At 29.3% G+C, this 18485-nt stretch overlaps 1 protein-coding gene across 1 annotated transcript in view; it reads left to right on the top strand.

Annotated features, from left to right (window-relative positions):
- The window catches only part of Cht6 (Chitinase 6), an 81847-nt gene that overhangs the window by 40647 nt on the left and 22715 nt on the right, over positions 1-18485 (top strand). The window contains exons 2-6 of the mRNA XM_076408401.1: positions 10319-10379; positions 11345-11527; positions 15471-15730; positions 17881-18005; positions 18062-18191. Coding sequence (XP_076264516.1) covers positions 10319-10379; positions 11345-11527; positions 15471-15730; positions 17881-18005; positions 18062-18191 — 759 coding nt within the window. The remainder of the gene's footprint in view (positions 1-10318; positions 10380-11344; positions 11528-15470; positions 15731-17880; positions 18006-18061; positions 18192-18485) is intronic.

The raw sequence follows: 18485 nt of genomic DNA, 5'->3' as shown, positions 1-18485 counted from the left end.
ATGTTGATGGGCATCCAATTTAATGTAACACTGTATATAGTGAGAGTTTTTTTTAATTTCAAGCCTGCCTTTTTTTAATCAAATTTTTTAATTTTATCTAATATTTGTTATGGTTTGATTGTTTCCAATGAATCCTTTAATTTTTAGGTAGCAAGTATCTTAACAAAATATTTGATATTTTACAATTAAAAAAATTGTTTTGTACCACCAACGGAAAGAAAAGATAAATGAAAAAAACTGAACTGGGATTTATCAAGGCAAATAATCTACATTTTCCCACAATCGATTCATCGATAATGATTGTACTCTTTGGCCGAATTGAAGTAATAATTTTAAAAAGAACAGTAGTACATTTATAGAATTGAAGTGTGTGAGTGTCCCAGATGCACTAACCAATATTGATGAGCTTCAAGTAAATATACTGTCAGTATAACACTTGGCAAGAAAACTAATATATTTAGATAATAACTGTAAACAGTAGCCAGTAATAGCACAATCGCCACTTAGAAACTATGAGGATATTATTGAAATGAAGTGATCTATATTTGCTGAGACTAATCAGAATTGTTTCAATGACACACTTACTAAAATAGTGTCAAATGTATTTGACCAAAATATTCATTTTACATAGTTGAACAAAATTATTAGCGACTCATACAAGATAAACAAAACAAATTAGGCCCAACATCAAATGTTATCAATGGTATTATTTACTCATACACAAAAAAAGATTCATTTGATGATGCAACTCTGTATTCTACTGTCAAATTTCCTTTAATGTTTGGGTAAATAAAAGCACAACTTGTAATTTTGAAGTTTATTTTAATAATAGCCCAACAATCTTATAAACATTTGGTTAACTACAATACTTCACCAAACACTTTACAAAATCTGGTTTAAAATATTAAGATATTAAGTTTTCTTATGAATTTTTCATACATTGTCTTTACATAAGTATTATTCGAAATGTTTGAAATAACATACATATATTATATACTAGCGACCCGCCTCGGCTTCGCACGGGTGCAATGCTGATACTAAATTAAATACACTACAAAAAAAATATGAACGTTGTATATAAAAACATAGCGGCCCGCTCCGACTTTGCACGGGCATAAAATATATATGCCTATGTCACTCAATGAAAACATGATTAAAATCGATCCAGTATTTTTGGTTCATTCATTACTGCCCTTGGCCTGCACGCATTAAATTTGGAGTAAAACAATTCCTCTTCCCCTATACTTACTATGAAGATTTCCTGCTATCTTTGGAATATCTAAATTCATACAATTTTTATTACATTACACATTTTTAAACGCAAATTTTAAATTTGTAATATCTCCGAAAATATTTGTTTAATTTACATGCTGTAAGGAACCATATTGATCTATATTAATTGCACACTGTATTTAAGGTACTTAATTCGATAAGGATTAATGCTGTATTGCTTAAAATAGCTTCGTAAATGAGCCATTTTCTCACGTAAAAAGTAAACAATAAAAATGGTTAATGTGGGTTATCCCTAAAAGATAAACATATACCATCGCGGACTTTTTTGTAGACCTTTTTATGGTGTACAATACTGTAGTACATTAATTTGATCTAACTCGTAGGGTTAGGCAGCGTTTTTGCTAATCGCTAAATAAGCCTAAAAAAATAGGTTAATTTACGACATCACGTTAGAAATCTCTAAAATTAGCAATGTTGCCTTAGTATATTATGCATATATTATACATATAAACCTTCCTCTTGAATCACTCTATCTATTGAAAAAAACCGCATCAAAATCCGTTGCGTAGTTTTAAGGATTTAAGCGCACATAGGGATATAGGGACAGAAAAGGCGACTTTGTTTTATATTATGTAGTGATATAACATACATACAAATATATAACAATATATAACAAATGTTATAGCGAACATATAACATACATATGTTTGCTATAACACACATACCACTCTAAGAACGTGATAAAATGACATTGTTCAATCAAATATGGGTCACTTACCCTTAACCTGGTGAAGTATAGCCCATCAAAACTATTTCATCTGCCAGAACTTGTTTGATATTGACCTATAGTAATGTAACGATGATGAGGTTTGATTGACACTTGTTGAAGGCTTGATTTAGTGGTAAACAATAGTGAATGTTGAGTGAGTTCTATCTGGTTGGCATACGAATCTTATATAGAATATACTGACTTCATGCATACTTGTATGACTAAACCAGTCACATTATATTAAATAAAATTTGAATTTTTATTTGGTAACTGAAAAAAAAAGAAAATTATTACTCATATACACTATAAACAATACAAATGAGGCCTAACCTAAAATGTTATCAACAGTGTTATTTAGACATAATTAAAGGTACTTAAAATACTAAATACTTACATTAGAATGAAGTTTTTGCTGTGAATAAATTACCGATATTCCAAATATACTGGCTGGTTCCGGTATAGCAATATTTTTATGCCTTGGGACGAAAATACAAAACTTGATGGGTTTTTTAGTATAGTTACATTAGGGACACCAATACAATCGATGCACGATAGAATGTCTGATTATAACGCAAGATTATTACAATAATGTATAAAGAAGACATGTACCCATACAAATCGTCCGATGCTACCAAAACAACTGCGTTACGACAAGTTTGGAGAGTTTTCGCGCTCATTTAAAATTATATTATTTCAAACGTCAATTTTTCCTTCAAATGGATTTTTATGCAGGCATAACTTGTATTCCGGGTAAAGAATTATCATAAGGTGGTTTTTCAAAAATAGTAATCTAAAGAGTATTTCAAAAAATGTTTGAATTTAATTTAATAGTACCTTTGAGGACATTTCCCATAAGGATGGCGTGTTCCTGACACACCTCTTTGTTCTACTATAACCCCTAGTGTTTATCTTACTCTGTCTAATGCCTTTTCCAAATCTACCAAACTGATGTTAACAGACAGCCTCCACCAATTATTAAACCGGTATAATAACGAAGAACTACTTTTATGAAAGTGATTTACTTTGATAAATCTATACGGCATCTGCATTTAAAAGGTAACATTTCCTCATCGATGTTTTCTAATAATTACGTTGGCTCCGAAGGCAGATATATCCACGCCCGTTTGAAAAAAAGGATCGAGGCTTTTTTAATTTATGTAAAATTATTAATTGCCGACGTAAGTCGTCCGATATTCACAGCGGTTACGTGAACGCCATCTCACTGCGTGTTAGATTTTTTTCTAATTCGTCTGGTTGCGTAAATTTTCATTTTTCCGCTTTCACGACGACTCATCGTTCGATCGATTCGCGTTCGATATTTTTATGATACTAGTTCGATTGTAACCTTCAAAAGGCCGAATGCGCACCTGCGTTTATAGAAACAAAATCGCTTTCTCTTTCGTTGACAGCCAAATACCAGTAGTTGACGATAATTTGCTATTATTTCGTTGTTTTTGATAGATGAAATAATTAAATTTAAGAAAATACTTTATGATTATGTAGCTTTTTTAATAAACTCTTATATAAAATTGTTTTATTCCCGCTGAAGTTGATCCAATTGTCCCATTAATAATATAGAACTTAACAGTAACAAATTAAAACAATACATCCAGTACTACGTGGATCGGAAAGACATTACCCGTTTTTCTTTTCGGAAAAAACTACATCATTTTCAAGAAAATGGAAATATGTATTTATTCGAAGTATTGGCCATTTGATTATATACATCTTACCCATATTTCAGGCAATTTATGGATTATAAAAAATATATGTTTGTCCAAAATACTGTTTGTCAATATCGAAATATGTCATCGGGGATGAGCGAAAAGCAAAGCAAAATGGAATATCACAATAATATCAGACTACTGTTGAACGCTTGGAAATAAAAGTACAAAGAGGAGCCCCACTGAAAAAAGAAAAGGTTTTATGGTTTTATTGTGTGCTAGTGAACATATATTATATAAATATATATATATCGTTAATAGATTGCACATAAAATTATATTTTTCATGTCTAGTCTCTTTTATATTAATGTAATAACTCGTTCAACATAAACATTTGTCATCCTATGACAAAAATGAAGGCATTTTCGCATTCAGCACACTAAAAAACATAAAGATTGCGCATTTCTTTGCAAACCTGCTTATTAGAAATATAATTATAATATTAAAAACCTAATTATCAATGGTAAAAAATATATTGTTCCCATTCAGATTACATATTTGAATAAATTGACAAAATCGTTAATAATATGCACTCAATTTATAAGATAATATCTTTAAAATATCTTAGTCTTAGTCTTTTAAACCAAATTTAAACTGTTTTTACATATCTCTTGTATAATATTTACAAGATCGAGCATATATTCAGACACAAATTAATTGGCCTCGAGCGTAAAGAAGAAACTTCCTAGTCGTTTACATTATAATAAATAGCTCAACAGACCATACAATGTTACACTAGTAACACATTTTCTAGTTCAGAATCCCATTAAGATTAGAAACAACGTGACGTTATTACGTAAGTAATATTACCGATTTGCTAAACTGAAATCAATGCAGAACTATGGCGGATAAGATCAAATATAATAATATAGATAAAAATAAATATTAGAGTGGGTACTATCAACTGTATAAAATGACCATTTGTTTCTTAATTTCAAACATTTAATGACATTTTTCAATTCATTCGTTCATCAGAAATAATTTAAAATAAACGTGTAATTTCGTGCAATAATGGATCGGAGAGAAAGTGCTATATTAGTTAATTTGGTTTGAAATTACCCTAAAAGAACATTTGGGTTCTAATTGTTTAATACTTAAAATTATATTTAGACAGTCCTCAAATTTACGTAATATATGAAATATGCTCTAAAATTGTTTGAATCGGTAAAAATTAAGTACCGAAAAAAGAACGAGTTTCTTCATATTTTAAATGAGATGATTTGATTTAACAACACTGTTTGATTTACTTTTATGGACTTATTTGAAATCCAAATTCTACACTAAACACACAAGAGAGTAATTCAATTTTCAATGTTCAATATTAAGAAAATTCAATAACATTCACTCAATCACATAATTATCATTTAAATTAAATACATTTTAAACAATATGTGTCATATATATTTGATTTAAATTAATTAATTAAATTAGATCGCATGATACTAATATAAATTATAAGTTAGATTAATTATATGAATAAGGAAAATTGTTATTAAAGTTATTAAATTCAGTCCAGTTCGATTAAATTTGTTAATGTTTGTTACGAATTTCCTTTTACTTCTTAAGATCTCATATCCTGCAATTCTCTTTATTTCCTGAACTCTGACAGATGATAAATGATTATGCCTCTTACATATATATAATAACCTTTAGAGTACTTCCTATTTTATTGTCGTTATAATGACAGTTCTGTTCATTATTCTCTACCCTTAGTAGTTTAATGTTTTTCACTTTTTATGCTACAAATATTACATATTGTATAAGGTTGAAGGCAAAACAAATTCTTTATTTGGATGCTGAGCATGATTTCACTTACTGGATTTCATTTCACTAGAAAACTGACACAAGGTCATTGATTAAAACGGTCCTCATATTATATTAGTGTTCGAAATGTATTCGCATAATAAATTCGCCTGGAAAAATACAATAAAACAATTTTATTTTTACCTCAATTTATTATTATCTACAATATTTATTTTACTATGCACTTTTTATATCCTTTACCTTTGTTTTTGACCATTTTATATACTCTGCTCCATATCTATAAGTTTTTTTTCTTCAAAAATATGGTTTAAAATTAGATAAATATAGATAATGAGAGTTAAGTTTATAAATCTAGTATAATAGTCCAATTACTCCAAATAATAAATAACAATCTTAAAAAATGAGTTGCATTTGTGTTACTTCGAGAACGTACAACTGTATAATTAATGTATTAATGTAATTATTAATTTTAATGTTACAAGATATCGGCAACATTATCTATACTTCGGCAAAAATAATAAATCACTGCTAGCTGAAAATGTCAGGTACAAAATGTACGATAATCGTATTTAAACGTAAGTTTTAAACTTTATTTGCAATTATTATACTCACAAAGAGTCGTATGAATGCCAATATCGTATGAATTTTGAAAAATAAATCTTCGAGCTCGAATATAAGCAGTGGTTGATGAACATTTCAATGAATTTAAATATTTTTCTCCTCATATTTTATTATAAAAATAGCTTTGATTTTATACAAGGGGGAATTAAATATAAACAGTAATTTTGTAAAATAAATTTATTGGTTGATTTATTTGTTGAAATCTAAAATATTTAGATTTTGTGTTAATTAATAATTCTATAGTAATAAAAGCACGTAGGGTAAGTGCAGAATGTAAGGTTAAATTTTTAAAAGTTATAAAATCCAAACAGCATCAATTTTATTTATAGTGAGAATTTCAGCAGCCAAATTAATAATTCATCATGTTCAACGACCTGGAATAGGTATCAGCATATGCCAAAATTTAATGATAACAAGAACAGAGAAGGAAATGATTCCTGTTGCGTTGGAAGTAGTAAAGTCACTAATGAGGTTTGTCCATCAAGAATAGTAGCAAATACTGTAATAACTGGTAATAATTAGACATTTATTTTAAACATAATATATTTTAGTAATGATTTAAATTTTATTTTATAGCTCAGGTGTAGCTAGAATTTCTTGAAAGTAAAAGTCGAAGAATGTGGAATTCAGAGAATCAGAGAAGAAATTAGACAGCATTTTGCTGAGGTGTAAGAACAATGTACAGTGGATCAAATCAGACCTGGATCAAATAAACAAAATATAAGACTAGCAACGACAATCTAATGATCTAATGATAAGGAAAATATAATGCATTATTATTTAAAAGTATAAGTAAATAAATTATTGTTTTGTAAAAATAATGAGTGAGATGTCTTTCAGCTTTACAATCATGCATTCGTTTTAGGCTAGTAAATGTACAATATGTTAAGCGAAAACTCGAGGTAGTCAATTTATTAATGAGGTTTGTGGATCAAGAATAGTAGCGATAATATTTGGAGATATTTAGGAAAATTCTACGGCTTTTGGTCTTTTTTTATGCAGATGTTTATTTATATGGTTCTGGGAGTCCTTGTTAATTGTTTAAATATGTAAATTAATTTAAATATGTTTTTTTTATAAAAATTGAAAGAAGATAATTTTTTTTAATAAATTTTATAAAAATGGAAGGCATATAGAAATTATTTTTGTTATATCATTTTATTTAATTATTTTTTAAATAAAATGTGTTATTTCAAAAAATTTCAAATGTTTATTTCCCTCTTTATATATAGTTTCAACATTAAATCAATTATTTATCATATTAGTTTATTTTTATTTATAAAAAATAATGATGCTGTGTAATATAATGTTATAATAAAAATAGTGTATATAAAAATAGTAAAATAATTATCATATTATATAGAATAAAAATTATATTTCTGTTATTTCGCTTTAATTAATATTTTTTAAATAAAATGTGTTATTTCCAAAATTTTACTATTTTTATTTAACTCCCTAAGCTATTTACCTATTTAATATATTCGACAGAAAATCTAATAATCAAGGTACAAAGAATATACAGCCGAACATAGAACTTCCTTTTTCGAAGTCGGTTAGCATGCGCCAAAATCGGATTACTCTCTATTTTAAAATTAAATGGCGCCAATATGCGCATGCGCCAAAACCCGAGATGTGTTATGGAGAAATGTATCCTGAGCTCCTCATAAACCAAAGGACACTTCTAGTATTGAATCCTCTAGATCGTAATTAAGTGCTAAGCTAACTAGTACAATTACCGTTTATATTTGATTCCCCCTCGTATATGAAGGCTGAAGATTTATCGGTATAAGTAGTAAAATAGAGGATGCAAGCTTGTATACCAATATTTTAGGAATCAGGTATGTTTACGCTATTAATTTTGCCAGTACTTCTTTGCAAAGAAATTTTTTATTTCGAACGATCAGATTTTAGATTAGATGAAACCTATTTTTAATAATAAAAAATGCCTAGCATAAACAAGAATTGCCTGTGACGTCCGACGTTTTGGAGTATGTGACTAAAGCCAAACAGAGAACAATAAAAATATCTTGGCATTAACAATACCATGTATTATAAATCATCTATGTTTAGATATAGTTTCTAATATATCTGTAACTGATATATGATATTGTTATTGATACTTATGTTTCTATTTGAATAATTCTTTTTGAGACAACATCTAGATATCAATGATCTTCCCATCGATATCATTTGAACAAAAATGAGTCTTTCTTCTTATTTATTTCGATTAAGCTATCAATAATCGTAATTGCAACAGAACTGTGTTGCAAAGGCACAGCATTAATCATAACGGATCCAATCAAACGGCTGTGGCTTCCTGAGAATAGACTTTTTCTAATTCACGAACCCATAATATTAAGAAATTCCGTGCGGAGCCTTTCATTCACTGCGATTATTTTAATTAGTTCTTTATGCTGTCCGAGAAATCAGGTTTGGTCGCTCTATTGGCAATTTGCATTATTAACGATATTCTATAATTTATTAAATATAGTTACCGATTTTTTTTGCCTCCTAAATCGTTATAACGAAATAATATTTTAGTGGCAGGATATTTTAATTGAAAATTCCACCAATACAGTTTGGAAAAAATGATAATTAATTTAATGTGCGCTTTTTTTGGAGATATTAAAATACGTAAATAATGACTGGATGAGAACCTTTTAGAATAACAATATTTTGGTGTTTCACTTCACAAGTTGGCATCATTCTGCATTTGACGAAATTAGAAAGTCTTGACCCAGTATTCGGATTATTATCAACAACGATAATTGCAACATCTTCACAGCAAAAGGAGAGCATCTGAACTAATAACAGAAATCTGTAATAATAAATGAAATATTAAATTATCATCAATTAACATTTTCAATATAATGATAATAATAAAGGTAATGTTTGGATATCTTCAATCTTTTATATTCAAGTAGTATTTTATATCTTTGTTATTATAAAAAAAAACTACTCTTACTAGATCCACAATCTGCCCAGATGGCCATAAGTACATCATTGTTTATATTCATCATTATACATAGATACTTCATACGTCATTAAGTGATATCCTGCATAAAATACTATTTTAATTAATTAGTTTTAATCTAAAGCTCATTCTAAAGTCTATATGTGTCGAATAATCAAATTGGATGGTGTTAGACGTTTTAGTCTACGCACTTCACTGTCACTTCGCATATTTAGCTGATTAGCGAGTACATTGGGATGTACTGACACTCTTTTGAAGTACTTCACATAAATCCGTGAAATTACACTCGTATTTCATTTACAACATAGTACAGAACGTCGATAATGGCACGTAACACTTTATTTTGGAACCTTTGTATGATGAATATATTAAATTTGAGTTGGATTCCATATGACCAAATAGGCTTGATTATAGATTTATACACTAATATCTTATTATCAAGACCGATAAACCAATATATTTTGCAAAGTTTAAGTCCATGTTTGTTATAAATGTTTATATTCTATATTGTTCAGTAAATTATTGAAATTAAGCAGACATATCCGAAGATATTCAAGCTTTAGATATATAATACAAAAAATTAATAAAATGCTTCGATAAAAATAAATAAAGATCTGTGAAAACAAGTGATGTTATATCTCTTATCTTGTTATTAATAAGCTACAATTTTGCATACACCAAGGCATATTGAAAGTGTCATATTTAAACATACAGACTATATTCTAGAAATCGAAATCGCAAATATAACAAGAGAGAACATGTCAATATTACCAACCTAAAAAAATCGTATATATTAAAAGTAGATTATCGATGAAAGTATATAAAAATCACTTTCCTTTTATTCAAATATTACCGTTTAATAAACGATATATTTTCTCTTATTTAAATACTACTTCATACGTCACCTGATAATCGAAAAATCCAAGTAATATTGCTCAATTTTTTCTTACTTAATTTTCACATGTTACGTATGACTAATCTGCCGGGAAACCTTGAACATTTAAAACAACTATAACGTTAAACTCAAGAAGAATAAAAATCACACGAACAGACCTTGACTTATAGGATAAACATTCCTTTGTCTGTATGGATTATTTTTCATTATTATTAGTGTTCATTAAAAATAGTACTGATCGTTTAGGAGCCAGCAATAAGATCCCATGTGGGACGCCATAATTGTGCAGGTAAAAGTGAAATGAAACTGTTTCTAATGAAAGTATTTTCATTTTTCAGACTGGCATTTATCGATGGCTGTTTCTATTGATATCACTATCAACATGGACAACATTAACAGGTAATTAATTAGTTATAAGAAAACAATCTATCGTTAAATAATTGTTAATAAATTTCACTACTAATATACTACACTACACGCATTTTACTAGTATAGTCCGTTCAGTAAAAGAGTGAACTCACGTCATCTGAATTGATGACGTCAAAAAGTTTTAGGTCATTTTGGTTTTGACATACAACAAAACAAACAAAAATACTGTTATCAAATGTAATTAGTTTTAACATTATAGTACATCTAATGTATATATTATCGAAGGACTTAAAACTACAATTGGTTAATAACGCCTTCGGTTTTGGATGAATTCTATATAAATATTATAACTGTATAATTAATTTCTGTTTCTAGCATGAAAATGTTATATCTACAACGAATTATTAATACATTTTTGACTAATAAAACTTAATCAATGTTATTCCAACATTTACCTTTTTGCATCAACTTTTGTTGTTTTTACACTATACTTATTATTATCTTGCCATGAATGACCATTGGATATATTGCTCCCATTCTGAAGTATGCATGTCTAACCTAAATACACAAATCGAAATAATAAGTCTTCCTTAATTTTATTATAAGCTTCTAAAAGCTTTATTTCTTAAGTATTATTTTACAAGCAATGTCGGGAAGTTGCATTAGACCTCTTCGTGGATTATCTTTACATCAATTAAATCCTATATTATCTAACAGTGTAAGAAGGATGTTCTACGTTCTTCTTCTGAAATAATTATATTAAAATATGTTTATATTGAAAAAACTAAACTATAATACATTAAACATCTCGTTGATTTGCGTTCACTGTTATTTTAAACAGACTGTATTATAGGTGAAGTTTTTTGATGCAACAGCTTGAATTGTTATTCGCATTTTAATAACTTTGCATGCAATGCTGTGGTTGCTTATTTTAAATTAACTGATTTTAACGAGCGAGATTGCCATACCTGTATAAAACTTTTTTTTTGTTTCAGATTCAAAAGAAATGCGTGTGGTTTGTTACTACACGAACTGGTCGGTTTACAGGCCAGGCCAGGCAAAATTCAGTCCGCAAAACATCAATCCCTACCTCTGCACCCATTTGGTCTACGCCTTCGGAGGCTTCACCAAAGAAAACACACTGAAACCGTTCGACAAATATCAGGATATTGAAAAAGGTATGCACCCGATAGATTGTTTTGATCGAAAGCGTTAACATTAATTGAATAAAGATTTCATGAAAAAAAATTGTTTCATGCCAATGTGAAGCCAATGCCAACTGCTTATATTAAGATCGTAGAACTAGTTGTCCTTATAAAGTTTTAACCAACTATATAATATTAATATTTATAATTTGTTTTTTATAATAAATAAGAGCTAATTTAAATAAAGAACACTTTTTTATATATATATTTTGAAGTCTCCTTTTACCAACTATGGGTTTATCTGGACTGGGCCTAAAGTTTAACGTGGGCTCCGAACCACGGTCCTCAGCATTAAGCCTACCGACTGGCGAGTGACCAACTTTAGAAATCATCCCAGAAGACATCCGGTCTTACCCAGCCTGGTTAATAAAGAACATTTGATTAAAAATATAGAATATTAATAATATATAATAATTCAAAAAGTTTCTATCAACTCTTAGTCTATATTAAAATAAATTGCATCATATGCATCTAGTTGAAATATTTTTTATGAATCTAACTTGGATATTTTATTTTTGAATTACTATCTATATTGTCAATTTATATATAATATTATGTTCTGTTAATATTTCTGTTATGTGAAAACAAAAATGACAAAATATATCGGGAAGGTGAGATAAAAGGTCTAGACTTTTTTTAAAAAAACAGCAATAGAAACATAAATCTTGTTTTAATTAATATTGTAAAAAAGATTAAGTAATAATTATATAATTAATTATAAATCAGCAATGACTTATACAGTACAACACTGATGTATTACATCTTGCCATCAGGCAAACAAAAATATGTAATAACTTTAAATTTTATAATTGATATCTAACCAGCTTTTACTATCAGTATATAAATACATCAGTACATATTACATGTATTCAACCACAAGAACAAGAAGAAAATAAACATTTCTAGTAAAGATTATTTAAATCTTGCAATCCTATCTCGATTATCTTTCTTTTTATTGCATTTATTTGTCGTTATTCTTTTTGTTTTCTCTTTTCTTTACACTTACAATTTCCTTTTTTCATGTCTTTTATTGTTTCTTTCCTATCTTGCGATTCCCAGCAATTTTGAGTTTATTATTTTTCCGAATTGTGATTTTAAATAAAGGGCCGTAGAGAAATACGATGTTTTAATGTAATATATATATATCATTGGTGAACATGATACTAAATGTTATTTTTTTTACATTTCAGATAGATGAGTGTCTCTGTCTTCAATATTTTGTAAATTGAAAGAGACAAAAATCGAATAATTGCCTCTTTAAATGCATTAAAATCTCTAGATATTGTAATACCTACACTGCAGTTCAAACGTTTGGGGCACTCTAGTTTTAGTTGGCATAAAAATATAATAAATACCTAAACTGGCGGTTTCAGTTATTGTTTTTTTATCGAATATGGTCTAATCTATTCAATTTGGGTTTACAATGCCAAAAACTATTAGTTTAAAGTTTAGTGTATTTTGTGTTGTTTATGTTATACTTATAATATCTACAAGCGCATAAAATGACACAAAGGATGTGGATTTTTCTTGAATAACAGCATGCCATCTGTACTTTGGGTAAGGGAGGATATTCTATGTGCCAAAGTTTATAAAATGTCGGAATTTCATGTAAAGATGTATTATACTGTAACACAAAATGAGCTACTGGTGGAAATCCAAGCCGAAAAAGATCTTGACACTCCAAAGCTACAACAAGGCAGTAAGATAAGATTCTTGTAATGTTATTGAAACGAAATTAACGTTTAACTGCGGTTCAAATTACCGATGCTTTAAATGTAACACAGACAAAGTCAGTTTTAACGTCAACTGTAGAGAGATTCTTACGGTCAGTTGCCTGAAAGGATACGTGGTAGCCAACAAAATGATACTAACTAGTAAGAAATAGCTGGAGTGGGCTAAAATACATAAGAACTGGATGGAACAAGACTGGAGAAATATCCTATGGACGGATGGGTCAAAATTTAAGATTTTTGACTCTGGTGTACGTGTTTTGTACCTTTTGTGTGTTGTGGGTTTCAGAAATCTGCTCTGTACAAAGTGTTAAGCATTCTAGCAAACAAACATTCATATAACTAAAATTGATGGAAAAAGTGAATAAAATAGGCTGAAAATGCTTCAGATATGATACTTTCTGGACTGAATCTAATTATTGGATATTGTTTTTTATTAAAATTATCGGTTCCTGAGGCAAAAAAGAAACGAAGAAACTTTGGAAATAATGAAATGACCATCAGCATCATCATACCATTCTTCTATTAAAGTGAAATGGAAAAACCCTGATAGTAAAGTGAATAATCGATGACGATAGAGCTCAGCATAGTTATGAAAATACTTACAAGGTGCATGAAAGAATGGACCCGAATACTTAAATAAGCTAAAAAATGATCACTAAAATTCTGTAGACGAACATTCATTTTGTATACAGGAAAAGTATTTGTATATTAGTCGAGTATTTCCTAATAGATGTTTAGCGATCAATTAGAACACGCAACAGTAATCTAAAACATGCTCCAAATAGGGAAACGACTATTATCTCTCAACGCACACACCTAATACATCAAAAATTCTGCATTTTCTGGGCACACCTTGTACATGGAAGCTGACCGTTAATTGGTTATGGATACGTTACGCAACATCACCAATTTAGTTTTAATTAAAAAGTCATTTTAATTGGCTTCGTGTGAGAGATACGTTGACGAACCTCGATTCTTCATCACTTTGTGTCTGCCGAGTTATCTTCTGTGAAGCTATTTGCGACGACCTTCGCTATTATTAAAAATTATTTTGTTCACCTACACTCCTCGAATTCGGACAGCATTGTCTCTTTAAACGCTTTCGTTTCGTAAACATTCGAAGCTCATCGTGCAGAAGTAGTCGTCATTCTGCTATTTTTATAAAGGAGTGATTCAGATTTCGTATGAATATTGTAATATGATTATATATTTTTCATATATTTACATACTATTGATTAAAGGTTTAAAGTGTACAGGAATAACTATAATGAAATAGTAATAATTACTAATTACCAGCACTAAATAATTCTGCTATTTCTTTTAGAATCTATATTTGTTTTTATGCTGTTTGAGTGTCCAGGGTTGGTCATCTTCAAAAACCAAAGAGTCTTTTGTAATAATATATGTGTTAAATTGAATAATTTATTTCTATAGTTAACTCTAGGGTGGGGCAAAAGTCCATTGATGCAATTTCCTCTGAGTGACAATAATGGAATGATTAATTTCAATAAATATTGTCATTATTTCTGCTTTCTGCGTTCTTGTGGCGTATATTTATCCATAATAAAATGGACGTCTACACAACACTTTTGTCCCAGCCTATATATCTGCAATTACAAACTATATTTGAGGGAGACTTTCCCTTTTCGGAAATATTCCCAAAACAGGTGGCAGAAAATAATCTTAGATCCAACTTTATGAACCATCACCAAGGACTCAAGGAGGAAGTACTTTGTATCATTTTGTAAATACTTTAGTCTTACATCCCTTATTGTGTAGTTTAAGTATTTATCATAATATCTAAGTTGTTCATAAAATAAAATCACTTAAAATTAAGTCCGTGTATGTCCATTCATTTACGGAAAGAAAAGAGAAAATACAGTTGCATTTTTTAAATCAACATGTTTGCTCTCCTACAGTTCAAGACTGCTATCTGAAAAAAAAATGTTAAAAGCATCAAAGTTAACAGTTGTTTGCAATACATTAAACGTTCACCAAATGATATCATAGGTCAAAATATATACAAGCACCTAGTAAAAACGACCTGGTGAAGTAAAATCGAACTTTCCATCCATCAAATTTCAAATACTTGAGAAAATGGTTATCAAAATAGGGATATAGAATTTTAAATTTTAGAAATTTAGAATTATTCTATATATAATATACATGCCTTATTCTTTCAGGTGGTTATGCCAAATTCACCGGTCTAAAAACCTACAACAAGAACCTGAAAACCTTAATCGCTATTGGTGGATGGAACGAGGGTTCCTCCAGGTTCTCGCCCATGGTGGCCAACGCCGAAAGGCGTAAGGAACTGGTCAAGAACACAATCAAATTTCTCCGACAAAACCATTTCGACGGATTGGATCTAGATTGGGAATATCCGACGTTCAGAGATGGGGGGAAGACGCGAGACAGAGACAATTACGCACAACTGGTGAAGGTGAGCTAGGCAATGAATCATATCGTTGTGGGATTAAGAGGTTTTTGTCTATTTTCGACTGGTGGAATGTAGTTTTGTGTAAATAAATGTGTGTTTGTACGAAAATAGTCTATAATGTTTGAATAATTTGCTCATTTTATGATCAAAACAAACAATTTAAAATAATAACTTAATAAATAATAACAAAGAATAAAAAATTATCAACACTTATACGACGTGATATAGCAAATATTCTCATTTTTATAACAATGTATTTCATTTACAATCAAAATGTCATATTTTGTTAGTCAAACAAACTGCAAGTTTATTTGGTTTAATTATATTTATTATGTTTTATCATTTATTTATTATTAATTATGTTTTTTAACTCAACAATACAGAATACCAAAAATGTGACAGTTACATCCAATGTCTTCTTTGATTTTATGAACTAAAATGCTTTATCAACTGAAAATCATTACTACTAAATATAAGAGATCATTAGTCTTACAATATTCTTTTAATTTATTTTATTATATACATTGAAGTAATATAATTAAATAATTTTGTATGGGGTATTTTAAGAATACAGCTATTGTCTGTCTGTTAAAACAGCCAATGCACGTCATCATAATTTATGACGTCCACACGTCGCGATATTAAATTGTAAAGAATTTTGTAAACATTTGACGACAGTGTCGAGTGGTAACAAAACAAATCGAATATAACAGACTGATTTGGTTACATGTACCGACGCATCGGTCCGCATTATGTCTCATTTTAATTAGTGTAAAATAAAAAGGAAAAATCCGCTTGTAGTTCGAAAAAAGATTATATTTTTACAAACTGTATTTGGCAGTATATTCGAAGGCCAAATTAAATTGAATAATGTTTTTGATGAGAAAGATCAGTACTATTAAAACATAAATTCCACTGCTGTATAGAAACATAAAGTTTTAATGGGCAAATTGAATTATTTTGTGATAATATTTCAGCATCAGTGAAAGGCATGTTTTACAATACATTATTACATTATCTTATTATTCAGTTTTTAAATTCGACTGCATTTAAAACATTTTGTAGATAATACATTTTTGGCTCTTATGTTTTCCTGATATATCTATTTCCTCTGCAGTTTTCCATGATGCGTGGAGACTGGTAAATCTAGTATCCTTTTTATAGACTATTTAAAACTGTAATAAACTTAGGTTGTTCTCTAATAGATTGCATTAAAAACTACATTCACCCTTTATCTCCAGTATTTTTTCTATTTGCTATTAAAAAAACTATTTCTACTCTTTGTATTCAGATATTTAAAGTAATTCTCGTTATTCGCCTTCTGTGCATTTATTTACAGTGTATTTATTAACTATAGTTTATTCAAAGTTGTTTTGTACATACAACATCTGATTTTGTGACGTCAAAACGTCGCAATGTTGTCGTACCAATTGTGATTTTTAGTTCACTTTTTCTTTGCCATACAACAAAATTCTAATCTAAATAAAATAAGTAAACAAAAATTTTATCAAATATAATGTATTTTGACATTACAGTGTATCTAAAAATTACATTTAATCATACAGCCCCTATAGTTTATAGGTTAGAGTTATAACCTCTAATCACCATTGCTTTCAAGAATTTTGCATACGTCTGACAACCAGACGACTTTGACAGCCTCATTCTTTTACGTATTTGAACTAGTTAGATAGCGTTGTGTCTCTTTTCAATTAGAATAATCAACCAAATCAGAGTAATCCCAAATATTCAGCAGCGATTTGAAGTTTAACAAAACAAATAAAGCGCCAAAATACCGATTTATAACCTCTTATTATCACTAATGTTTGAAGAATTTTGCAGACATTTGACAACCGGCCGACATTTGCAGGCTAATGCGGTTACTTCCTCCATTTCACTTGATAATCTCCTTTTAATACATTATGTATCTTGATCCCGTGAGTTCACTGCTACTTTAGACAGACTATATATTACAAAACATTCAATAACGAGCCTAAAAGTCCAAGGTCTTTAATTAATTAAAAAAAAAACTGAGTAAAAAAAACGCGACAACTTATTTTCTATTTCTAATAAAGCTCTCTTTGCTGTTAATTGCTGTGATTATGTAAGATATTAGAAATGTATTAATTAACCTGTAAAATTAATGAAATTTTTAGGAACTTCGTGAGGAATTTGAACGTGAATCTGATAAAACCGGCAGGACACGACTCCTGCTCACCATGGCGGTACCGGCCGGTATCGAGTACATCAATAAAGGTTACGACGTACCGAAATTAACTAAGTACGTGTCTTAACTAAGAATTTTATGATTATTTCCATATATTTTTCTGTTCATAGATATCTAGACTGGATGAACATTTTATCTTACGACTACCATTCAGCATTCGAGCCGGCGGTGAATCACCACGCCCCCCTGTATCCCCTGGAAGAAGATAACGAATACAATTACGACGCGGAACTGAATATCGTGAGTATCCGTCCGTTAATTATTTAACTGTTTTCTGTGTGTATGTGTACGGTCATTACAGTTATTTTGTTTAACGATCGTATTGGCACGCATAAATTAAATATTTAAATTCGCTTTTTGTTTGATTTCAATAAAAAAAACGCCGATTGTTAATATGACTGGATTCGAACGTGGGGTTTCGTTTAGAATTTTAAGTAATTTGTAACTGTAGCTGATATCTATAAGTTCTTTTACTTCCTGGTTACGTCCGGGTGTATACCGTGTCAAAATGTTATAACAAAGAGCATCCGTTGA

The sequence above is a fragment of the Rhynchophorus ferrugineus genome, unplaced genomic scaffold (genome assembly GCF_030347505.1).
Source record: "Rhynchophorus ferrugineus isolate W39M unplaced genomic scaffold, kcgeb_rfMv2 rfM6, whole genome shotgun sequence".
Taxonomy (NCBI): Eukaryota; Metazoa; Arthropoda; class Insecta; order Coleoptera; family Curculionidae; genus Rhynchophorus; species Rhynchophorus ferrugineus.
Note: the sequence above shows the minus strand (reverse complement) of the source record. Positions and strands in the feature narration are given on the sequence as shown.